This window comes from Lycium ferocissimum, chromosome 2, assembly GCF_029784015.1.
Source record: "Lycium ferocissimum isolate CSIRO_LF1 chromosome 2, AGI_CSIRO_Lferr_CH_V1, whole genome shotgun sequence".
NCBI classification, from domain to species: Eukaryota; Viridiplantae; Streptophyta; class Magnoliopsida; order Solanales; family Solanaceae; genus Lycium; species Lycium ferocissimum.
In genome coordinates this window covers 69,046,086-69,072,875 of record NC_081343.1, presented here as the reverse complement: position 1 = coordinate 69,072,875, position 26,790 = coordinate 69,046,086, and the positions used below count along the sequence as shown (strand labels likewise).

General features: G+C 34.7%; 4 protein-coding genes across 4 annotated transcripts; 3 read left to right on the top strand and 1 right to left on the bottom strand.

Moving 5' to 3' along the window:
• The first annotated feature begins 9,500 nt into the window (after positions 1-9,500).
• On the top strand, positions 9,501-11,678 carry LOC132047132 (pentatricopeptide repeat-containing protein At5g39980, chloroplastic). The gene has a single exon (XM_059438038.1). The coding sequence runs from the start codon at positions 9,578-9,580 to the stop codon at positions 11,594-11,596; it is 2,019 nt and encodes a 672-aa protein (XP_059294021.1). The 5' UTR covers positions 9,501-9,577; the 3' UTR covers positions 11,597-11,678.
• A 1,140-nt stretch (positions 11,679-12,818) lies between these two features.
• LOC132047902 (LOB domain-containing protein 27-like) lies at positions 12,819-13,328 on the bottom strand. The gene has a single exon (XM_059438877.1). The coding sequence runs from the start codon at positions 13,326-13,328 to the stop codon at positions 12,819-12,821; it is 510 nt and encodes a 169-aa protein (XP_059294860.1).
• Positions 13,329-14,965: 1,637 nt separating this feature from the next.
• Positions 14,966-19,264, top strand: LOC132047131 (uncharacterized). The gene is made up of 4 exons (XM_059438037.1): positions 14,966-15,677; positions 16,329-16,940; positions 18,083-18,631; positions 18,731-19,264. The coding sequence occupies exons 1-4, from the start codon at positions 15,072-15,074 to the stop codon at positions 19,022-19,024; spliced, it is 2,061 nt and encodes a 686-aa protein (XP_059294020.1). The 5' UTR covers positions 14,966-15,071; the 3' UTR covers positions 19,025-19,264.
• Positions 19,265-20,358: 1,094 nt separating this feature from the next.
• On the top strand, positions 20,359-22,631 carry LOC132047129 (pentatricopeptide repeat-containing protein At3g28660-like). The gene has a single exon (XM_059438034.1). It carries the CDS (start codon positions 20,682-20,684, stop codon positions 22,227-22,229), a length of 1,548 nt encoding a protein of 515 aa, XP_059294017.1. The 5' UTR covers positions 20,359-20,681; the 3' UTR covers positions 22,230-22,631.
• Positions 22,632-26,790: the final 4,159 nt, after the last annotated feature.

Here is a 26,790-nt window from a genome sequence, read left to right as displayed (position 1 = left end):
GGACAGAGGGAGTGAATTTACGGCTAATGATGTTAGTCATGTGAAACACTTATTTAGACACAATTTTTGTGACTTCTTATGTTAAAACTGGTGCTCATATATATCTTTATCAACTTATATGAGTTGCTAGTGTTGCTTAATAAGCAATATTTAGTCCAGTGAAGTTGCTTATCAAGCATCTTTTACTCATATCTATGCATATTTTGTTCATGTGTATTGAAATGTCAATGAACAGAGATCGTGCTTTGGATGATTTTATGATAAACAAAGATTATGCTAATGATGGATGGAGGAAGTATATCCCAATTTATATGATACCTTTCGGATTTTGAAATTCCAACAAGTCTTTCTTTAGCCATAAATTTTTTATATCTGTTTTAAATATTTCGAATTGTCCATTTTTGTCACTTATTGTACTTTTATTGGGTTTCTAAATATGTAAATATTATTTTTTAAAAGCCTAGATATTCTGTGTCCGAATTTACGATAAAAATAAATTAATCGTCAAAAAGCTGGAAGCATTTATCGTTTTCTTGGTCCGCTACGGACCCAAAAAATATGCGCTTCTTTTCTCTCTTCTAATTGATGGAATAGAATATATAAGTCAAATGGGTTTTGGCAATTTTTATTTCAGTTGCTAAAAGAGGTCAAATGGGTCAACTAATTGGATCCTAAAAAGATGGATGTAAATATCCGTTAACTTGTTTAACTTTCTGTTAATTGTTACTTTATTGGAAACTAATATATAGTTTGATGACCTTATTGTCCGAAAAAAATCATAAGTTACTTTAGTGGGATTTTGCTACAACTTCAATGACCATTTGAGGAATTAACTCGGATGTATGTTGGTTGACGTTGATAAGACTGACGTCACCATTGGAATGAGAATATATTTCTAACAAATTGTGTTCATGTTAACGACCTCCGTTCTTCAGTTACGATTCGTTTTACTTGTATTTGTCCCTTAATCTTAGATGATTGAAATAATTGCTCCTTCTCGAGTCTCAATCTCTTTCTAGCTCCTAGCGTTTTGGTCTAATAGTAAGAGTGCAACATGATGTGTAGATTAGGCGCATGTGGTGAATTCGAACCTTACTCTAGACAGAAATGTGAAGTATTTAAGTGGAGAAGGATAGAAGGGCCGGCTCGGTATTCAGTATCAGTTGTTATATACTACATTAAAGTGATCAAGTCATCTAGTCATTTTAATTTCAATTGTTCTGAACTTTTTTGTTTTTTGTTGGATATGAATTTTTAATGCAAAAAATTACAGAGTAGGACATATAACTTAAATATTTATTTTTATTTTATAAAAAAGGATGAAATTTATTATATTTTGTTTTAAAATAATGGGAGATCAATGTTAAAATTCCAATGAAGACAACAATAATTCTCTCATTTGTACAGTCTTGTGAGAAATTTGGAGATAATATTTGGTGAAGTAATGATCGTGCAAGGTGTGTTGGGTACCTTTGTTATTAAAAAGAAAATCCTCATGTTTTTTTGTTAAAGGGTCGTTTGGTTAGTGGGATTGAGATAAATAAGGATATTCTAGGGGTTGGAATAACCCATGTGATTAGTTATCCCACACTCTATATGGATAGCTAATTCTATCATTTTAGTTCAAGTTATAAGATAAAATAATCATGGGATTAATTAATATATAAAAAATATTATATATAATATAAAAATGTACTATATAGATGGAGGATTTAAAATGTCAAGGATAAAATAGTCATTGCATTAGATAAGGGGGAAAGAATGTCTATTATTCACAATTGAGGGGAGTTTAATTTTTAAAGCAAAGTTGAGGGATGTAAATGATTTTCACCCAAAAATAATTAGATGTCTATAATGAGTGAAGTTGATAATCTGGAAAAAATTATACTGAAATGCGTATAATTAAGTTAAATTTATTTTAATTTTTCATATAGGTTTGGTTTTGCGTGTTTGAAGTGTATACGGTTCACGGTTTCCAACCCCTGAGAAGGGGAATCGTTTGATGACTTGTGACGTGTTAGCTTCTTTGAGTAATACGGAGAGTATCATTTTTGCTATTTTTGTTTGTAAGTTGGAAATTTATGGTGCACTCTTGTTTTGTTACTATAGAAGTAATTGCACAGTTGTCCTTCAGCTTTTATTTTTGTACTTCAAAATTCGAACTTATGCCTATCGAGCGTAAGTTCTTTAAAAGTACTGCATAACTTGTGAATATTATGATACGTAACTTTTGCCCCTTTAGATATAAATTTGATTTTGATTGGAAAAATTAAAACCAGAGCATTTGAGGACAAAAATTAAAGATCAACACAAAATAGGGACAAAAGTGCAAATGACCCGTTACTATACTGAATCAAATTGGCCCCAATGCCGGCCCATACTGCGTAATTACGAATCTATTGTAGTTAGATTTTGTAATTGTTGATGGGTCATTTGCACGATTACCTTCAAAGGCACTGGTCTTTAATTTTTATCCTTCGCTAAAAATTCTTTGGTTTTGAGTTCAAATCCTCACTCAGTCAATTTTTTTTTTTTAAAAAAACGTAAGGTAGAGTTTGGATTCGCAAGGCAGAGTTTGCTTCTGTCTTTAGGCAATTTTTTTTTTTAACTTAGTTGGAATTTTTTAAACCTCTGCCTTAAGGCCTAACTTTTGCCCGAATAGGCCTAATTTTGGGTAAAAGTTTGCCTTAAGGCCCAACTTTGCTACAAACCTGCCTTGTGAAATTCTTTTTTTTTTTTTTTATTGAGCTGGGGTTCGAACCTAGAACCTCAGGTATTAAGCGAAGGGCAAAAATTAAAGACCAGTGCCTTTGAAGGGCAATCCTGTTACATTCCGTATTCTGTACCCTCGGGTAAGTCAAGGCAAGTGACACAAGTTGCTTATGGAAAATGTTAAAGTTGGAATATTAAGAAAGGCCAGGGATAAAAAGGTAAACTTGCAAAACGACTCATGGAAATACGGAGAAAGGCTAGGGGCGAATTTGGAACTAAGGGAAATGTTTTTCATGAAATAGAGGAAATTTGCTAGAATTTTCAAGAAAGAGGCCACTTGGCCGTGGGCCCCACTTGCAATATTTGGCCAAATGGAATCAAGCCAAACTAGGGGAAAAATGTTCAATTATCATTGGAAGGAACTATATATATATATATATGGGGAAAGATGACTAATTCATCTTATTTCCCTAGAGTTTTCAAGGGACAAGAAAGCAAGAAAAGAGAGGAGAAAAAAAATGGCCATTCGGCCTTGAGCAAAACCGAGAGGAAAAAAAAAAAAAAAAGAGAGAATTCTCAACTTGTTCTTCATAGCCAAACAATCCCTTGAAGAGTTCTTGGTAAGGCGAAGTGACTTGTGGAGCAAGAAAAACACATATTCATACAAGTTGTTAATTGGAGTCAAGTGAAGAAGTGAGGAAAAAGGTAAGGTTTAATTCTTTTCTATTGTGTTATGGATGTTTGAGTATGTTGTGTGCATGAAAATGGATGAAATTCATGTGATGGAAGTGGGTGAGTGTGTGTGTAGTGTTGTATGTGTTATGTTGTGTTGTGTTGTGTTGGTTGTTGTAGTGTATGGAAAATATGGAAATTCATGAAAAGCATGCATATGGGGGGGGGGGGGGGGGTTGGCCGAATGGTAGGTAGTGGTAAGGTGTGATGAATTGGTTTTATTTAGAATGGAAATTGTTGTTATGGTAGGTTCTATGATGTTAGAAGAAAAAAATTTAATGGTTTGGAGGAATGAAAATTGGGTTGTTGTGATTGAATTTGAAAGAAGGAAAAAATGTTGTTGTTGTTTCACAAATTGGAGGATATGGGTAAGTAGTATATTGATGGTATTGTTGGAATATCATGTGAATTAAATTGTATTAAGTTATATTGAATCGTATGGAATTGTATTGAATTGCATCGACAAGAATTGAATTGAGTTGAATTAAATATAAGTGGCTTGTTGGTATTGTTGGTTGACGATTTGGCCGAGCTTCATTCTCGGATTTGTTGAGTGATAATATGGCCGAGTCGAATTCTCGGGATGTTATATGTATAGGGGAGAGTGCTTCAAATTTTGTTTATAAACAAGTATTGGTTAAGGTTAACATTTGGTAATTGTGACCAAATTGTAGATTTTGGCGAACTTGGAGCTTGAGTTTGAGACGTGTGCAAAGCGGAAAAGGTATGTGAAGTCCACCTCTCCTTCCCTTGGCATGTCCTAGTTATTATAGGTCGAAATCCGACCCCCGAGAAAAGTCCTACCCATCGGAAACGACACCTAAATTTGTTCCTTTTTCATTCAATAGAATTGAATCCATAACTTGTGCTGTAAGGTAAAGTAATGTTCAAACGTCCGAAACCTTTGTAAATGAAATCGAAATGCCCAGACATCTCCGTGGATGACCCAATGGGACATAATGACCATGTTTTTATGTTCGTTACTCGAGTCTCGATGTACGTGCTTATCGGTTTCCATTACTTCTTTCATAGAAGCCTTATAATTTTATTTTATGTTTTTCTCGTGGTGTTGCTATTCATTGATGGTCTCGCCTTATAATGATTGTTCCTTCAAGGTGGGACGAAGCGACCGTGGTTATTCCATAAGGTAGTCGGGGGCTACCGACCTTACGTCACCCCGACAGACACATGACTTTCTTTGGGTTCTTATGCATGCTGCTTATGTGATATGTACATGACATGTATATGATATGTATATGAAAATGAGGAGATTTGGGGAAGGGACACATGTTGCGCTATAGACGCATTGCCACAGTCGGTCACCGGCGTAATTCCATCCCGGACGCAGGATGCCCGGACGCGGGACATATGTGGGCGAGCCGACGTACTTCGGCGCTATGACTTGTTCTATTTTCACATGTATATGACAAGAAATGTTTTGAAAAAAAATAATATATTTATAATAAGCAAGCATGACATCCGCCTGAGAGGCACTTACAGGTACAGATTATCCTTTTATATCGTTATATGATCTTGGGTCCCACATGTTGTTATTGCTCATATGTTACATGCTTCATTGTATTATTTTCATGGCTTACATACTCGGTACATGCAACGTACCGACCCCCTTTGCTTCGGGGGTCGCGTCTCGTGCCACGCAGTAGACAAAGTTGACGGGTTCGACTCTAGTGAGCTTTTTTTCAGACACCGAGAGGCGCTCCAATTGTTCCGGAGCTTCTATTTTGGGTACTACTTTTATGTATATACGTTTGGACACAGCAAAGTCAGTTACTTGTAATTACATGTATCTTGTTAGAGGCTCGTAGAAACGAGATATATGCATTAGATGTTTTATAGCCTAGTTGTCCTTGTCGCCGTGTAATATGTTAGTACAGTTGATCACTACTCGTTTACATGTATGCCATTATCGATGTTGTTAAGAAAAAAAAATGCTAGTGTTCATACGGCCCACTTAGTAACAGGAATAAGACATATGACAAGGGGGTGCCCGGTACAAGTATCGGGTACTCGTCGCGGCCCCTAGTTGGGTCGTGACAAATCCGCACAAAAGAATGACTGTTGATGTTACAACAATCTATATATAATATAAAGCTAGGCATAGACAACATGATGTGGCACCTCTCTATGACCTAGAAAACCATTTATCTTTTTTCTCCTTTTTTTGGCCTATTCTCTAATTATAAAATAATAAATAAACTCTAATTATCTCTTAACTATTGGCTCAATAATGGACAACTGAAAGGGCTTACTCAATTTAATATGACAGGAATTTTAAACCAAAAAGTCACGTCTCTAATTAAAAACTTATGAAAGTAATTTAGAGTTACAACGTTAACGGTTAATTGATTAATAAGAATGAATAACAGTCGGTCATTATAATGAAAGAAACTAACAGGCCACGTTCTATTCCTTCATCAGAATAAAAGCCAACTTTTCCTGATTGTTGTCAAATCGTCCCCGGAGATTCCCTGCCAGAGCTCTTCCACCTAAGGGTGAGTATCTTCTTAACTTACAATTGTTGCTTTGTCTACTCGATTTAATTAATTATGTGTGGTAGTTTGCAGGTTTGGTGAGAAGCAAAGAGATTGCCGTACATATTCTGTTATAGAGCATAGCGTACATGGGCTATTTTTTTTAGTAAAATTGTGAAATAGCGCTTAATCCAATGTAATGACTTACTCTAAGCTTCTTGTGCAGCGTTAATTGAACAAATTAAACAGCAGGATTTTGTAGAGAATTTCTTCCACATTTGTTTTCCTCCCTTTTTGTGTTATGAATTTCTATTTCACAACGTCTATATATTTTCATGAATTCCCGAGTCCTGGCAGTTGTCATAATTATTTTAAATCCAGGGGTTTATAAGGATCATAGTTACTGTATGCTTTCATGCAATGGAGCCATGGAGGGCTGAATCAAATGAGGTCTGTTGCAAATGCATGTTACTCTTTTATTTCTTTTCCCTTCTTCTGATCGACTATATTTTTGTATTTTGTATTTGCAATATGTGTTACATACTTTGTCGTTATATAGAAGTGTTTGATATGGTGACACTATTTTTTGAAAATTTGTTTTCCCTTTTTTGGTTCTTCATCACGTTGAATGAGAAAATTATAATGACCTACTTCCTACTCCATTTAACTTATTATTATAAGAATAATTGTCGTAATAACTCTAATTTTTTGATTTTCTTTTCATTTCCTATGATTAATGTTCATTATTTTGTGTAATAATGTGCAAATATTATTCCTATATATTACGTTACAAACAAATCCAACTATCACATTATTAATCTTGTTAATTACTCTTTCTTTCCACTCTTTACTCCATTTCTTACGAATTAATGTAGTATTCATTTGGAATGCAAAATATGTATACTCTTTAATGTTTTTGTATACAAAAAGAGTGTTCACTCATCAAGAAAGAATTAACCTTACTTTTCCAGATTTGTCTTTATTAAGTATTAAGTGACCAAATCTCAATACCTATTTGATCAGAGCATATTAGTCAAATTACCTATTTTTGCCTAAGAGTTAGTATTTTCTTAAAGGATATGCAAGTGACTAAATGAACACTTTTTTTGAACTGGAGGGAGTAGAAGCCAAGCAAAACTAGGAGATTTGGGTATCCACGCCAATTTTTTCTTTTCTTGCACCTTTAATTACCTCCTTCTGTTCCAATCCTCTCCCACGTAGCTATTTCTCTCTTTTGCTTTCTTTTAGTTTTTATTTTTAAATGCATTTTCTTTCTTACCATCCTTTGTTTCCTAATTTTAATAATTATTTTTTTATTTTTTTAGTGATCTTGATATGACATTCCTTTAGGTTGGTGAACAGAAGAAAACAAGAAAGTAAAAGGGGATGAAGTTAGCAAAGAGGAGGAAGAAGTAGGAACATATAAATTGATGCGAAAAATTAAGTAACTCGATGAACGACTTCGAATAACAAATTGTTCATAAAAGATAGGTTATTTCATTGAGTTTTTTCTTTTCATTTTCTATATTTCTTTTTATTTCCTTCTTTTATTTTTTATTTTATTTAGAGAGATTAAAACTGTCAATCTTGTAAAAATAAGTGTCAAGAAATCATACTAAAAATATAATTAAGAAAAGGGCCAGAAAGGAAGAAGAAAAAGATGATCACATCTCAAGTTTAAGGAAGAAGAAAAAGATGATCACATCTCAAGTTTACATTCGGATAATTTTAACATTACTATCTTTTTCTTTTTCGTTATATTTACTTTTACCATTTTACTTTTTCAGGTTCACATATTTTGATTTCTTATATAAGTTATGTGATATTTAGCCTAATCGTAAATTTATTTTATGAAACTTATGAAATATGTGTGATTAATAAAAAATAGCCCTTTTATAAAAGTAATTAATGACATTAATATTCAACTATATTTCAGCTTTTTTCTCATAACCGCGCGAAGCGCGGACAAGTACACTAGTTGGATATTGAGTAGGAGAGAATGTGATTGCCTACTAATTTTAATCATTATTTAGTAACTATTTATAATAAAAACATCCATTCTTCCCAATAGCATAATTAAGCTAATCGCAATTACCCTCTGAAAACACACTTTAGCCTCGTAGAATTTGCTGAAAAGCTGATTCTACACGTTCATTAAGGATTTTCGGTCATGTTCGTCGTATGAAATGAACATACGCAAGAGAATACATTAGCAATGAGCATTCATGAACGAAAGTCCACTTCATTTATCAAGTTAAGAATGATTTTGAAGCCAACTAAAACTAAAGCAATTGAAAATATCGAGAAAAACATAGCGTTTACACTTCAATATAATCAGGATGTATGTTGGTTGATGTTGATACTTGATAAGACTGACGTACCGTCGGAATGAGAATATATTTCTAACAAATTGTGTTCATGTTAACAAGCTCCGTTCTTGAGTTACGATTCGCTTTACTTGTATTTGTCCCTTAATCTTAGATGGTTGAAATAATTGCTCGTTCTCGAGTCTCAATCTCTTTCTAGCCCCTAACGTTCTGGTCTAATAGTAAGAGCGCAATGTGATGTGTGAATTAAGCGCGCGTTATGAATTCGAACCTTACTATAGAGAAAAATCTAATATTTAAGTGGAGAATGGTAGATAGGCAGACTCATACCAGATTAATAAAAATTGTTCATAAAAGTGTTCATTTAGACAGACTCATACCAGATTAACAAATTGTTCATAAAAGATAGGTTATATAAAGTGATCAAATCATCTAGCCATTTTAATTTCAATTGGATATATTTTCTTAACTTTTTCGTTTTTAGTTGGAAAATGAATTTTTAATGCAAATGAGATGTTTGTCTGTTGAATCATGAATGCGGATTTATTCTGTGGTAATATTTCATACACATGCTGCCATGCTTTTGATACCATAGGTCCAAAGTAACCTGGGACATGCAAAGAAATTATTGAGCAGGACATATAACTTATTATTTATTTTTATTTTATAAAAAGGACGATGTGGATTCTTTTTGTTCTAAACTAATGGGAGATCAATGTTAAAATATCAATAGAAACAAATATAAATCTCTCGTTTGTACAGTCTTGTGAGAAAATTGGAGATATTATTTGGTGAAGTAATGATCGTGCAAGGTGCTTTGGGTACCTTTGTTATTAAAAAGAAAATTCCCATTTTTTCCTTAAAAGGTCGTTTGGTTAGGGGGATGGGATGGATAAGGATATTCTAAGGTTTGGAATATCCTATGAGATTAGTTATCCCACACTCTATATGAATAGCTAATTCTATCATTTTAGTACGAGTATTGAGATAAAATAATCACGGGATTAATTAATACACATAACTAAATGCTAATAAAATAATTTCACATTTTATCCCGTGATTATTATACTTATTCCACCAATCAAATGGCCTCAGAGCACACGTTATGTAGTTATTTTGATTTGACATCTGATTAATTTGAGTTTGTGCTGAATTTTTTTATTTAAGGATAAAATATTTATTATCAAAGGCAATTCTATTTTGACACATATGTTATGGTTAATGGCATTGATATTTTAAGCCGGATAAAACGTATGAATATGAAGCAAAAGTGAGATTAATGGTTTGGACCCATGTTCCCCCTTGAACGGTACTATGTCCACGCTTTTGCTCTCAACTTCTGCTTCCAATTTCTGCATTCCATTATCTCCATTTTCTCAACAACATCGAATCACTATCCTCGTACACTACACTAAACATAAGCCACTCCGAAACCATTTCATTGTCTTTTCACTCTCCGCCACGTCATCAACAAAAGATGTCTGGAGAAAAACAACACTTAAAACGCCGCCATTTTCGTCTTCTAACCATCGACCGTACCGGCGAAAACAGCAGTCAAATACGTACTTGGACCACAGCGTTGACATGGATGATTTATTGTCATCAATTGGACAGACAACTAATGAACACGAACTGTTTGCGTTAATGTCGCCTTATAAAAACCGAAATCTTTCAATGCGGTTCATGGTCACGCTTCTTTCACGTGAGTCTGACTGGCAACGCTCGTTAGCTTTGCTTGATTGGATTAATGAAGTGGCGCTTTATACTCCCTCTGTGTTTGCGTACAATGTTGCTTTGCGTAATGTATTACGTGCGAAGCAGTGGGGTCTTGCATATGGACTGTTTGATGAAATGCGTCAAAGAGCTTTGTCACCTGATAGGTACACTTATTCCACTCTTATTACCCATTTTGGTAAAGAGGGGTTGTTTGATGATGCTTTATCTTGGCTTCAAAAGATGGAACAGGATCATGTTAGTGGTGATCTTGTTTTGTATAGTAATTTGATCGAATTGTCAAGAAAGCTGTGTGATTATTCTAAGGCGATTTCGATTTTTTCTAGACTGAAAAGCTCAGGGATTACTCCTGATCTTGTTGCTTATAATACCATGATTAATGTGTTTGGAAAAGCAAAGCTTTTTCGCGAAGCGAGATTGTTAGTCAAAGAGATGAGGTCAGTGGGCGTTATGCCGGATACAGTAAGTTACTCGACGCTCTTGACTATGTATGTTGAGAACCAAAAGTTTCTGGAGGCGCTATCGGTTTTCTCCGAGATGAATGAGGTGAAGTGCCCTCTTGATCTCACAACTTGTAATATAATGATTGATGTTTATGGACAGCTTGATATGGCAAAAGAGGCAGATAGATTGTTTTGGAGTATGAGGAAAATGGGAATTGAACCAAATGTTGTCAGCTACAATACTCTTTTGAGGGTTTATGGTGAGGCTGAGCTTTTCGGGGAAGCTATACATTTGTTTCGATTGATGCAGAGGAAAAGTATTGAACAAAATGTTGTGACTTACAACACAATGATTAAGATTTATGGGAAGACATTGGAGCATGAGAAAGCTAACAATCTGATTCAAGAAATGCAGAACATAGGAATTGAGCCCAATGCCATTACCTACTCGACCATAATATCTATATGGGGTAAAGTGGGAAAATTAGATCGAGCAGCTATTTTATTCCAGAAGCTTAGGAGTTCTGGAGTTGAAATTGATCAGGTTCTATATCAGACGATGATTGTAGCATACGAGAGAGCTGGTTTGGTTGCGCATGCTAAACGTTTGTTGCATGAGTTGAAGCGCCCCGACAATATTCCTAGAGAAACTGCAATAGCGATTCTTGCCAGATCTGGACGAATAGAGGAAGCTACATGGGTGTTCAGACAAGCTTTTGATGCTGGAGAGTTGAAGGATATTGCAGTTTTTGAGTGTATGATAGAGTTATATTCCAGAAATAGGAAGTACACTAATCTCATAGAGGTATTCGAGAAGATGAAGGGAGCAGGATATTTTCCTAATTCTAATGTGATTGCTTTAGTCCTTAATGCTTATGGGAAGTTGCAGGAGTTTGAAAAGGCAGACATGGTATATAAAGAGATGCAAGAAGAGGGATGCGTTTTCTCGGATGAAGTTCACTTTCAAATGCTAAGTCTTTATGGTGCTAGAAGGAATTACGAGATGGTCGAGACATTGTATGAGAAACTGGACACCAATCCTAATGTTAACAAGAAAGAGTTGCATCTAGTTGTTGCTGGCATTTATGAAAGAGCAAATAGAGTGAACGATGCAGCTAGAATTGTAAATCGGATGACTTATAGAGGCACTATGTGATCTTAACTCTTGTATGCTTGAAAGTAAGTAATATTTGTTGTTTCAGCTGTAGATATTTTGAAATATTAATTCTTGTCATATGGTTGGCTGTGTTTGTAATTATATGCATTAAGAATTAAATATGGATGAGAAAGTTATTTCTCTAATTCAACGTAAATGTGGCTGTGTTCGTAGTATAGTCTCTTATAGTTAATTTTTCACCAAAATTTATCAGAATTTTTTACTAAATCGTTTTCGTAAACCAGTTTTGCGATGTACGAAAATTCAATCTTTGCAACCAATCTGAAAATTTTGCTTCAATAAATTGATTGACCCTTTTAGTAGAAAAATTTATGTTAATGTCATTATATATTATTATAATTTTTTTATTTTGAGAAGATACATCTTTTCCAATAGAAAAAAGAAAACAAAGATATTTAAAAAAATGTCTAAAGAGTAGCTTTTTTTTTCTTTGTTCTTTGAGCTAACTGTTCCAAGTCCCTAGGAGTGCACAATTGGATCTTCTTTTACCCTAAAGACTTACATTTGAATTTTTTTCAAATTAAGATAAGAAAACAGATTCAAGTGGGTGGTAAACACAGGCAATGCGTATCTCCATGTACTTTAGGAATTAAGAAAAGAAACAGAAACATTAGCAAAATACTGAATGAGTCAAGTTTGTTCAGAGGTCTAAATCTGAGTCTTTCATACTCACAGGAATTAAGAACTAAGAATTAAGAATCAAGTCTCCATGTACTTTAGGAATTAAGAAAAGAAACAGAAACATTAGCAAAATACTGAATGAGTCAAGTTTGTTCAGAGGTCTAAATCTGAGTCTTTCATACTCATAGGAATTAAGAACTAAGAATTAAGAATCAAGTCTCCATGTACTTTAGGAATTAAGAAAAGAAACAGAAACATTAGCAAAATACTGAATGAGTCAAATTTGTTCAGAGGTCTTAATTTGAATTTTTTTCAAATTAAGATAAGAAAACAGATTCAAGTTGGTGGTAAACACAGGCAATGCGTATCTCCATGTACTTTAGGAATTAAGAAAAGAAACAGAAACATTAGCAAAATACTGAATGAGTCAAGTTTGTTCAGAGGTCTAAATCTGAGTCTTTCATACTCATAGTTTAACAAATTGAATATCCATAAACATTAATTAAAGAAAACAATAGATAACTTTAAAAGAAAAGGAAGAAACAACTGTGACTTGTCACAAAATTGACACTAGTTAGGCTTAAGCAGACAGTTGACTACTAAGCTCATTTGACATATCAAAATCAGGATATGTGATTCCTTCAGTACTGGACTCACCTTCAGTACTAGAGAAGAATGGGACCATGAACATCCCATTGCCAACAGAATTTTCACTAGAAGAAATTAGTGCTAAATTTTGTTGTCTATAGATATCAAGCTGAGTGTATACATACTGAAGTTCTTGTAAGGCAAGCTGCAACTGTTGGCGAAGATAAGAAATACACTCCACACAACCATAGATAGGAAACTTTTCCCTCATATCAGATTCGAAAATTATAGATTTCATGGCATCAGCTTTTTGATCTTCATCCTCCAATTGCTCCAAAATTTTCATGATGTTGCGTACCCCGAAGAGACGATGCGCGTTTTGGAACTTTTTCGGCTGATCTGCTGGGAAATAAGAAGCTAAAACACACTGTGGAGTGCATTTTCTTCTTTGATACTTGCACGCAGCGCAAGCAACCCGACTCTTCCCGCTTTTCACTGTCATTTTTTTTCAGAATAGACGAGACGAGTCTGTTTAACTTTCAAATTTGGTATTATGTATCTTTTATCTGAATAGATCAATACAAAAACACAGTTTGAATTAGTTAGGATTATATGAAGCTAGACCAAGTAAATATTTTTTGAAATCCGTCTCTTAAGGAAGTTTGGTAAATGTGCAGTAAACAGTGAATCTAGGTGTCAAGCATACGTACATTTAGCATGTTATATTGCTAATGTCCATTTTCCAAATCAATTAATCAATCTATTTATTGAGTAATTAATTCTTTGGTGTGCTTGAGAACGTAGTTTTACTTTTATTTTTATTTAAAAAAAAAAAAAAGAGAAAATAGATTTCTACGTGGCTAGTATTTGATACTAATTACGAACTGATTTGCCGTGTGGAAACAAAAAAGCTTAAGTATTTGACTGGAAACGGAAAGGTAAACGTGTTAATTCGAAAGTTACATTTTGTTGGAGTCTGAGACTGTTATGGAAACTTAGCTTGAAACTTATTCTGCAAATTTGAATTATACTTTTCTAATTTTTCTGAAAATTGTTTCTCAGCAACAACAACATATCCCCTGAAATCGCACAAAGTAGGGCACAAGAGGATACAGTGTATGCAGACCTTACCCCTACCTTGAAAGGTAGAGGGACTGTTTCCGGCGGAATTGTTTTTCAAAAACAAAATCTGAATTTCTAATAACGTAGCACCGGTTGTGATTTTTGGAATAAAATGCATTCACATGAAAAATTGAGCATGAACCAAATTAAATAGAGTTAGTAATTTAATAAGCTGAATTTATTCCGGCAGAAGTGTTTTTCAAAAACAAAATCTGAATTTCTAATAACGTAGCACCGGTTGTGATTTTTGGAATAAAATGCATTCACATGAAAAATTGAGCATGAACCAAATTAAAATAGAGTTAGTAATTTAATAAGCTGAATTTAGCTAGAAAGAACCTAGCGCAACTCCATTGGCCATGTTGAACGAAAGAAGCACATGGTGATAGATGCAAGTAAAAATATGTAACACAATTTGGGATTAATACCATTAGAAGTAATTTAAAAATCCAATCTAGGACTATCATCTATTAAACCCCTGTGTAGACCTTATAAAACATACGTATAACAAGTCCAAGCTGAAAGGAGGACTCTAGGTTCATTGACGATCGACTTTGGATTCACCATATAACTTCAAACCTAACAGGCCTCACTGAAATAATAGAAAAGCTCGAAAGTAATTTGTATCTCTAATTTAGTCCTTGTACTTTCAATTATAAAATGACAATTATGAGGTAGTTTCCATCCGTAAGTCTTCTGAAAGTTAATAAGAAGTTCAAGTTTTGTCTTTTCTACAAGCCAACGTCTAGTTGCGGACCTTGTGACCCTATAATTCCGCAACGTTGATTTGGTCTTCCAAAACTTTCAACTAAACGGCATATAGAATTTTGTTTCTTCCTATTTTTTTCCATTTATTATATGCCGCAACAACTAGCCCAATCGTTGTGTTCTAAAGTTGAAATGTCAAATATATATGAGGTCAAGGAAACATGTGTCCCGCCCCAGGCTTCCAAAAAATCAATTTCTGAAGTCAACCCTCAAAGTCGTCGATTTGAACGAGTTGAATAGTATATTATTTTCAATATTAGAGAGCAGAGTCCTTTAAATCAAATGACCATAAGAACCAAAGACTACCAAACAAACAATTGCTTTACAATACAGAAAGAAAAAAAGTTAATAGACAATGGAGTTCTTCAACAAAGCTAAAGTTGTCAGGCTCAAAGGTCATCTTGGCAAGTACATTGTCGCCGATGATGACGAACAAACCGTCCGACAAAGCCGTAACGGTTCATCAAAAAAGGCACGTTGGATAGTCGAATTGGTCCAAGGCAATCCTCACCTCATACGTCTCAAAAGTTGCCATAACAAATACCTCTCGGCTTCTGACGATGCTTTCCTTCTTGGCATGACGGGTAAAAAGGTACTCCAAGCATTAGCAGCTACTGCAACGGACGGTTCAATTGAGTGGGAGCCTATAAAAGAAGGATACCAAGTGAAGTTAAGGACAAGGGGAGGCAAATTTCTGAGGGCAAATGGGGCAACACCCCCTTGGAGAAACTCTATAACTCATGATTTACCTAATAGAACTGCAACACAAGATTGGGTGTTATGGGATGTGGATGTGATTGATGTGGATGTGTTAGATTCTGAATCTTTAAAGAGTTATCCTTCAACTCTGTCGAGCTTCTCTTCTTTTGGAGATGATGAATGCACTCATCGCTCTGTTTCGTCAATTCCAAGCTGGCCATCAATTGAATCTGATTGTTCTTCACATTCAAGTTCAGGACAGGTAAGACAGTAAGATTTTAGAGGTCGCAAATGGATGGGTGGGATTAAAAATTTGAGTGGATGAAAACGAGTCAAAATCAATAATGTGTATAAGCCAATTACCTAAAGTTTGCTTGAGTCAAAATGGGTTGAATGAGGATTATTCAAAAGATGGATCATAATACAATTTTTCATTTTTTTAATTTTTATGTTAGAAAGATAAAGGTGAAAATTAATGTATTTTTCTTAAATTATAAGCTTAAGTTCTTTGAAATTTATATGATTTTTGCTATCCAAGTTTGATTGTATGTTTGGGATTAGGTTGTATTTTGACCCGCTTATTACATTGCCTTCACTCATTTTAACCGAATATTTGATTGGTGCGGAGCACGATTACAGCCAACAGTTTTGGCACAGACCATGTATTTGTGTTAACAAATAGACTTAATATAGTATATAAATAATTTTGGAATTTAGAATTCATAAACTCAAAATTCTAGCTTCGCCACCGAATTTAACATGTTGAATCGAGTAAACAATGAGTGATAATCCGATCGTTTAACATGGAGGATTGGAAAATGAATTGATTGTATCTTTACAAAGTTTTCTTCAATTTAGCTCATTTTTTCCTTTGGCTGGTTAAGCTGATGCTCCCTTTGACCTATGAATGTAGAATGGCATGGAATTTTTTGAAAGAGCTAAAGCAGTAAGGCTTCAGAGCCACCTCGGAAAATACCTAGTGGCTGACGAAAACGAACAAATTGTTCGACAAAGCCAAAACGGGTCATCGCACAGAGCGCGATGGACAGTCGAATTAGTTGCAGAAAAAAGCAACGTAATTCGACTAAAAAGCTGTTATGGGTTGTACTTAACAGCAACTGAACAGCCATTTCTTCTGGGGATGACTGGTAAAAAGGTTCTTCAAACTGTTCCAACAAAGAATACGGATGCATCAATTGAATGGGAGCCAATACGAGAAGGATTCCATGTGAAGCTTAGAACAGGTGAAGGGAAATATTTGAGGGCTAATGGAGCTACACCACCTTGGAGAAATTCTATAACTCATGATGTTCCTAACAGGACATCTACTCAAGATTGGATTATGTGGGGTGTAGACGTTGTGGACATTACTATTTCAGATACTAGTGAATCAATGTCAAGTTGTTTATCGTCTGCATCGAGTTTTAATTCTGTGGACGATGACTATACGGTTTCTCCTGATACTGGATCCCCAAATGACATAAACTATCAATCCCGAAGGTGTAAGAAGGCACCAGTTAAGCAGGTACTATCTTTTCCTAATGAGTTTAATTTCGATATATTGTCAATGTAAATAAATATAATTGCGGATAACCATCCAAAATAAGTGAAATTAGTACCCTGAAAAAATAAGGCCGCCAATAACATGCTACAATAGGCTAATATACGTCAATATTGTACAAATTCTTTATGGCATCCTATAAAAGTTAAATTCTTTTCCAATTACTAGTAGCGATGACAAATCTATGGCTTTCCCCCCATCAGCTGTTATTTTACGAAAAGAACGTTAAAGCTTTTGCTCTAATAAAACTTGAATTTTCATTTTATTTTTGGTTCCACTGTGATGTGGGGTCTAGCAACCCACTAGGCCACGCACTGGTCAACAACCAATTCGGTAAAGTCAACATGCAAGGCTGGAATTTTATTCTTGTTCGATATTGATTAACTAGGAAACTAGTAGCTCAGTCCCCTGCCCCAGTGTAATAAAATTTTGAAAAAAAAATAGTAATTTATAATTGAAATTTATAGTGAATCTTCAATATTCAAACCGGCTAAAAAACAGATCATCAATAGTCAAAACCAATAAAGAAGTCGACGTGGCCGTGTCAGAGCTCATAAATCAATCGGGACACTCTAAAGTGACGGTAGTGGATTAAAAAAATTATGTACATATCTAGGGATAATAATATAATGGAACTTTTAAACTATTGTGCAAAAATTTCGCCTGTCTATTTTTCAAGTCAATTGTACTTGTTATAATAATACCAACAGTTGCTTTTGAGTGATTTCAATAGCATCTATTTTTTGCATGCAATGTACAAAAATTGTAAAAAAAAAAAAAAAAAAAAAGAGAGAGAGAGACCTTCACAAGATGCAAAGGTAAACTCCTTTCAACCTATTACTGATTTTTTTCTCTCACATGTGGCATGCCGTTAATAACCGCTAAAGCACACCTAGCTTCCATTGTTAGTTTCGTCATAAATTTGCAAATCTTTTTCCCGTGTCCATCCACATGGATTATTCTTTCTAAATACTCAAAGAGTCTATGATCCAGGTTGATTTCAAGATTGTACCAACAACAAAAAAATTAGTTTTTTTTTTTTTTTTTGAAAAAAAAAGGGTGTTTGATCATTGCAATTTGCATTATTTTTTTGTAAATCATTGCAGAATTCTGGGATGGAATTCTTCCAGAAAGCCAAATCCGTTAGGCTAAAAAGCCACCATGATAAATTCTTATTAGCCGATCCCGATAAAGAAACCGTGTATCAAGATCGCCATGGAACTTCCAGGAGTGCAAAATGGACAATTGAATTCCCTGAAGAAGTCGAAAATGTTATCCGGTTGAAGAGTTGCTATGGCAAATATCTAACAGCCACAGATGACCAAGTCCTTCTTGGTGTCACAGGTCAGAAAGTTGTTCAGAGTTTGCCTAAAAGGTTGGATTCCTCAGTTGAGTGGGAACCAATGAAAGATGGATTCCTTGTGAAGCTTAAAACAAGATATGGGAATTATTTACGCGCTAATGGTGGCTTACCCCCTTGGCGAAATTCAATTACACATGACATACCTCATAGACATCACGATTGGATCTTATGGGAAGTGGATATTGTTGAGAAATTGCCCGAACCAACACCAAAAATTACACAATCAGAACGATTAGACGTTGATTCCAGTTCTTCTTTTCATTTTATATCCCCTACGTATTCCGCGAGTGAGGTTAGTTTTCTCTCAAAATAACTAGTGTGTTCTTTAATCATACTGCAAAAATGAGATAACAAGTGGTTTTTCTTATTATTGTTATGATTGAATTTGCAGTCAAGAGATGGAACTGATGCTTCTCCGATGAAATCTGAAGGCCGGTTGATCTATTACCATGTGGCAGATGAAAATGGAAATGCGAATGATGCAGTGGAAGGGCCTTCTTTTCATTTCAAAGGGCATGGGCTAGAGGAACTGACTGAAAAGTTGGAGGAAATTACAGGGCTGGAGAATATTACTGTCTGTTCGCGCAACAAAATCAATGGGAATCTATATCCTCTTCGGTTAGCATTGCCTCCAAACAACGCGGATATGCATGTTGTGGTAGTTCCTGCATCATCCAAAACTTAGTAGAATTCACCATGTCATTGGGAAAGAAGTTGTATATTCTACCATCTCTTCAAGAAAGAAGCTGTATATTAGACCATCTCCTCTTAAAAGAAGCTGTATATTTTTTTTTTTCCATGTCTCAAGCTGGTAAACTTGCCAATATCCTTAGATACATTTTTCTTAACTGCTATTTTCACAGTGGCAGTTGTAATGTTACTTGGTCTTTTCATTCATGAGCACAAGTCTATACAATTTTTTTTTTTTGGGAGTGGAATCTATCTTGATTATGCAATGCTGCTAGATGCTACATTTGCATGCCTGAAGCACTAACACTATGCCATTGGTTAAATTTTGTATCTGTTTAGGAAAAGAACTGCAGATTCTGTTCGAGAGAACGAAATTTTAATGAATTTAGACAAGATCCCAGGGAGATTTTGGATGTATGAACCAAATAGGCAAAAGCCAAACCAGAATCACAATCTTTACATTTGGTTTCCTGGAATCAATCAGGAATTCAGAACCCCCCAAATATAGTCTTTGTTTGATGGTTCACTTTAGTTATATCAGTCTAATCGACCAACCACCTTGGCTCCTTGCAATAATGTGTTTTCTTCTCTGGCTGTGTATGTACAGTTGGAAGAGAATGGATGATAGATACTCCACTTCCAACTGATCAGTGGTGAAAATCCTGTCTTGAAACACTACACCTCGCTACTGGAAGTAGAACCAAAATATATTTCTTCCTAGGCTACTGGAAGCAGAACCAAAATATATTTCTTCCCAAGAGCTGTTTCATTAACCTTTTCTTTTGGTTGTAGACTTTTAGTCTTCTAGGGTAGTTAGATTTTGGCCAGGCAACTTCTGGATTGAAGTGTGATGCATTTGCAGAGAATCATCGATGAATGTTACTCACTTTACTACAAAATATTGATGACCTCCCTTTATTTGGAGATCAAAACTAACATTTCCTCACTTTTGCCTGCAAATGCAGTTTTCTAATATCTATTGCTTCCTCTTAAAACCTTGTTGCCCATAAAATTCTGTAAATTCTGTATTAACTTAGAAAACTTGCACAACATTTTAGACAATGCTAAATGTAGTAAACGTAGTCCATGAACACAATAATTTAGCCTTCAAAAGTAAAATAGAGATGCATGTGAAAAGATTACCCTTTGCAAATGGTGCTCCCTACCTGAAGTGGGGGTTAAGGGAGCATGCACATATGCCATTAAGCAATATCCAGCATTCTCCATGCATTTCTGAACCGGTAAAAATCACAGAACTAGTCAAATCAAAATTGAATAAAAATATAGGTATAATAAAAAACACTCTACTACCAACGAGGGTGGTGGGATGGATAAGATTCCTCTGCTCTTAACTAGAGCCTCAAATTCTTTGGTTCGGGCTCTATAAATGGAGAAACTCCAACAAAGAGCGTTCCATCCCTTAGTCGGGCTACTAGGTTTGGAATACCCATAAAAGAATTAAAAAAAAAAAAAAAAAAAAAAAAAAAAAAGATAGCACTCCACGGCAAAGTAAGTTTCTTCTTTGGCGCCATACGCCCTAGTTGGTAGCCTATGTTTGAGTTTTAAGCTTTTCATTACTCGTTTACTGCAAGCAGCAATTTGCTTCTTTTTAGTCAAAACATGAACATTTTCTTCCTTAACAATGCCCGCTTATGAACTATCTAAACAACATCCATCTCCAAGTTCGACCCAACAACAGTTTCCAAATATGGAAATGGTGCATGTCCATGGCAGAAAACTGCACCAATATGCGCCAACTCAAATCCATCCACGCTATTTACATAACCCTCGGTCTTCACCGCAACACTTACGCAATTAGCAAACTCCTCGATTTTTGTGCCCTCTCAAATTCCAGCAGCAGCAACCTTAACTACGCCTCACGAATATTTTCACAAGTTCAAACACCCAATACATTCCTATACAACACTCTTATTAAGGCCCACTCTCTAAGCCCACAACCCGAATTATCCCTCCATTACTTCAATCAAATGTTACAAACAAATAATAACGATGTGGTACCTGATAGTTTTACATTTCCATTTCTCCTTATTGCTTGCGCTAATGGTAATTTGGAAGTGGAGGGCAAGCAAATACACAGTTGGGTAATCAAGAATTCATTTTCCGTGTCGAATGCACATGTGCAGACTGCATTAATTCGGTTTTACATGAATTGCAAAGAGTTGGGTAATGCTCGTAAAGTGTTCGATGAAATTACTGACATAGATGTTATTCAATGTAATGTTCTTATGAGTGGGTATCTTCAATGTGGACAAGCCAAGGAAGCGTTGAGTATTTTTCAAGATATGATGGGTCGTGGAGTTAGTCCGGATGAGTACTGTGTGACAACAGCACTCGCGGCGTGTGCTAATTTAGGTGCACTTGATCAAGGAAAATGGATTCATGAGCATGTTATGAAGAGTGAGTGGGTTGAATCTGATGTTTTTATTGGCTCTGCTCTTGTTGATATGTATGCGAAGTGTGGGTGTATTCAAATGGCTTCTGAGGTTTTCGAGAGCATGCCTACAAGGAATAAGCATTCATGGGCAACAATGATTCGAGGGTTCGCTGTTCATGGTCGTCCTGAGCTAGCAATAAGCTGTTTGGAGAAAATGCAAGTGGTTGATGGGCTTAAGCCTGATGGCGTTGTCGTTCTTGCAGTGTTAGCAGCATGTGCACATGCAGGGCTTCAGAAAGAAGGCGAGTTTTTGTTGGAAAAGATGGAATCTTTATACGGTGTTGCACCGGAACATGAGCATTTCAGTTGTGTAGTGGACTTGTTATGCAGGGCTGGACGATTGGATGACGCACTTGAGCTTATTAGAAGGATGCCAATGAAACCGCGGGCCTCAGTTTGGGGGGCGTTGTTGAGTGGTTGCCGAAATCACAATAATGTAAATCTTGCAGAACTTGCTGTCAAAGAGATTTTGTTGGTAGAAGATGGCAATGAAGCTGAAGAGGATTCTGCTTATGTTCAGTTATCAAATATACATTTGGCAGCTCGACAATGTGACGATGCACGTCAAATTAGGAGGATGATTGGTGACAGAGGGCTCAGGAAGACACCTGGTTACAGTGCAGTTGAGATTGACGGGATTGTTAATGAGTTTGTGTCTGGAGATGTCTCCCATGCATGTCTAGCTGACATACATGTGGCTCTAGACTTGATATATGTTGATCCCGATTTCAGCAACCTAATATAGCATAAGCAAGTTTACTTCTGTGCCACAAATGATATAATGAATATGGGACAACATATTGTTCTACCCTCCCCAGACTCCACCTGTGGGATTACATTGGGTATGTTGTTGTTTTTGGGAGAGCATATTGTTGTATGGGGCATTCAACTATTATTTGGAGATCAATAACTGTAATGGATCACATCAATCAAACAAAATCTGAAGAAAATACCAAGGCACGAATCCGACAGGATACTACTGCCCAGCAGTTGTTTTTACACTGACCATTGGAAAGCATGGAACTTGGAGCAAGTAAACAAGTATGGATTGTTGTAAACTTCTAATGATATTCGTGCTGCACTAATAAATCTACTATTTCTCAACCCAATTTTGCATCGTTCTAGCCTCACTAATTACTTATCTAGATGAGAAGGTGATGATAATTTAGGACTTGTTGCTTATTTCTTAAAGAATTATGCAGTTACATTAGGGGAAAGGTATCATGGGCGGCCATGATTTTCAGTTATGCATCTCCTTATGAGGTTAGATTAATTTGATTGGGTCGTGCTCTCTTTTTCGCTTTCGGAGAAAACAAAGGGCCAATTTAAAGTCACAGCTGGAAGTATGCAGAGTCTCCACTTTCTTGATTCCCTTCCTTACACTCCACATTGAACTGAGGATGTTCCATATTATCTACTTTCGTCTTTACTACTTAGTGCCAAAATTGTCTGGTTACTTTAAGCAGATCTAGGTAAAGAACTGTTTGCTTCTGTAATTTCTTTTGTCATCTCAAGTTCAAGTCCCAGTGGAAGTAAAAAAATACTAATTAGGTGATATTTTTCCATTTGCATAGGCCGCGGAGTCACCCAACACTTGTGTTGATGGAGATAACGGGTACTTGATAAAATAGTCAAGGTGTGGATAAACTAGCCTAGACAGTACCATCATAATTTTTTTTTATGTCTTTTGGATTGAGCATATTTAGGGGATTTTAAAATTTTCACTAACAAACATCAACTGTATTTTCACGTCTAAATACAATTTCAAGTTTTAAATATATTTTTTTCAACTTAAATTTACATACCATTTTTTTTCCAATTGTTAACTAATCCATGTCCAAACGCTAACTTAATTGACTGGTTGAACACTAAGCAAATTGTCTTTCTATGGTGTGTTTGCTTTCTGTTTCTACGACTACAGTCTACATGCGTTGGTCGGTGGCACCGACTCGGTGCTATAACCCACAAGTAAACAAAATTACAGGCTGGAATTTGCAATCTCTAATTGACTCGCTCATAGATCTGATGTGATGGTCAACTCAAACTCCTATTCACTGCCACCAGAATCACACGTCTTTTCTTTTTTCTCTTCAATTACTTTGCTTTTGACTTACTCCTTCCGTCTCATAATAAGTGTCACTTTAATTAAAAATATGCATATTAAAAAATTAATAACGCAGTATAAAGTTTACTAAAATACCCTAATACAATAAAAATAATTTAATTTTTCTACTTGATTAAAGTATGCACAAGTAGTAAACCTTTCGGTATTGGGAATCCAACAACACCAAGTTACTATGTGGCTTTTCCAATCATCATTTAGATATTACTTTAACTTGTCATTTTTGTCTAAGAGTATAGTTGGAAAAAACTAGCCAATTTATGCCTTGGTTTTCTAAAGTGACACTTATTATGGGCAGGGGTGGATTTACGTATTGTCAAGGGTGTTCACCCGAACACCCTCGGTAAAAAATTACAGTGTATATTTAGCTTCTTTTTTTTTTTCGAACACCCTGACTGAAAATTCTGGATCCGCCACTGATTATGGGATAATTTTTTTTATCTATGGTGACACTTATTATGGGACGGAGGGAGTATATCATTAGCCTATATCATTTGAGACATCACAATTTATGGGTGAAAATATAAGTAAAATGAAAAAAAAAAATAGTTCTTCATTGTAAGGTATAAATATCTTGATATCTTATTGAGAAGGTTCAAGTCATACAAAAGTCAAGCAGTATCATTCTGATTTGTTCTCTCTAAGATAAATTATTCGAAAACATTGTGTGACTCAAATAAATTCTAAATTAGTTGTCAAATTCAAAGTTCCATTACTAAGAATACATTTCTTCAACAAATAATAATTTTTTTAGTGAATATGGTAGAGGTTTAGACTTTTTCTCTTTCACATACTGTTTTTCTTTTACAAAATCGACCTCACTTTTCGTACAAACTACTAACACTTCTTTCACACACCACAGGAAAGACTCATATTTATATGTCAGGATTTCTTTCATTAAACAAATAAAATATTAGTGGAGTCATAAAATTGTAAAAACATGTGATAATAATGGGTTGGTGGATAATTTAGTGGCGAGTAGTAGGATAGATCATGAGTGAGCGAATGGAAATAAATTATGTCCATTTTTTGAATCAAAGGATAGTGGATACAAAGATATAGTAACAGATATTTATCTTAAACCGGGTTTATATTAAGTTGATTTAGTTTGTCATGATTAAGTGATTTAATAAAGTAAAAATATGAATTAATTAATCATAATTTAATGATTTTTTTTATATACAAACACATATTATGCATCTATTAATTTAGTGTAAACAATCCATACAAGTAAGCTTCAAGTCTTTATAGCAACTAAGGAAAGTTAAAAGGTCATAAACTTTTAATATTACTCCCCCCTTCCCATAATAAGTGTCACCTTAACAAAAACCATGCATATTAAGAAATCAATAATGCAATGTGAAGTTTATCAAATTACCCCTATATAATAAAAATAAATTACTTTTACCTTTTTATTAGAGCATGCACAAGAAGTAAACATTTTGACATTGGGAATTCAATATACCAAGTTAATTACTATGTGGCTTTTCCAATCATCATTTAGATATTACTTTATTGTCTAAGGGTAGAATTGAAAAAAACTAGTCAATTTATGTCTTGATTTTCTAAGGTGACACTTATTATGGGACAATTTCTTTTTTGCTAAGATAACACTTATTATGGGACGGAGGGAGTATATCTGTTTCTAATATTAAAATGCTAAGAGCTTGTTTGGATGGGCTTAAAAAAGCGAAAATAAAATTTTCTTTAGATAAAAATTAATTATTTTTCTTTATTTTAAGACAAAATAATTTTAAATTTGTTTTGAATATTCAAAAAAAATTATATGTATATACCGTATGTCTTTAGCAACTTATAAACCAATCCAAACGGGCTCTAAATCTATAGCAGAACTGGAAGGGAATGTTCCACCGAAATCAAAGCCCGCTCCTAATTGGTGTCTCTAATTAGGATATTTATGTGATAGTAGAACATTAACTTCCTAGGGACATGATTAACCTTAACCTTTGTGGTCCCGGGATAATCACGCCATGTCGCATATCCCATTTTCCTTTGACCACTTATGACATTGAACCAACAAATAGAATAGGAGCCCGTTTGGATTGGGCATAAGTTGGACTTAAAAAAAATTTTCCTACTTTGTTTTCGAATTTTGAGTGTTTGGGTCAAAATTTGATAAAAAAAAAGTCATTTTGTCTTAAAATAAATGAATCAAAAAAATAATTGGACCCATTTAACTTAGTTTATCTAAAAAAGCGAACATAAAACAAAAACGATTAATTTTATAAGCCAAAAAAAATAAGTTGGACTACCCCAACTTATTTTTTTTTGAACATAGAATATGTTATATATATATATATATATATATATATATATATATATATATATATATATATATATATATATATATATCGTCCAAACGGGCTCTAGATAGTGGAGTACTCCGTAATAAAAAAAAAGACCACTGAATTAACTTTTCCACTTGAAATGAATATTATAGTACTAAAATAAATTTGTTCAGGATGAAACATTCTGAACATATAGTTATGATCACTATTAGCACTGACTTGTATCGAATATGGAAGGTATTAACTGATAACCACCTATACAAGAGGAATTAATTTTACAAAGGTTTTATATATTTTATTTTATGAAATTTCAGATGAAAAGAATCATATAACTAAACCAGCATATACAATGATAGTAAAGGTGATGTCCTTTATATTTGGAGGATCTATCAAAAAGTTCAATCATTTTCAAAGAATACACCACCTGCAAAGTGCAATGTTTGTTAAGGCACTGAACCGCCTAACTTCTCAAAACTTTTGCTTTTGGTATGAGGGTGTTGTTTGTAATTCTGAGTGGGGTGATGGCCCTTCATTGCCTCTCTGAGTCGCTGTCTTTACAAAGGAGATTTGATTTATGTATTGCTTCTATTAAAGTTGTGTACGTAATTTTCTGAAGACTTTAGAATGAACTTGAAATAAGTGGGACTCTTTTAAAAAGAAGTCTGGTATGTGCTCCTTTTCTGCTTCCCATTTTTCCTTAGTCATCATCCTCATTTAAAAATGAAGAATTAACTTAAATAATCGTCCACCCAACCACGTAAATTAAAAATAAGTAGACGGACGTATATGATACATATAGTCCAAGTATAATAACTAATACGTATATAATCATATAAAATCAATGTATAATCGATGTAGACTGACTATAAAAAATC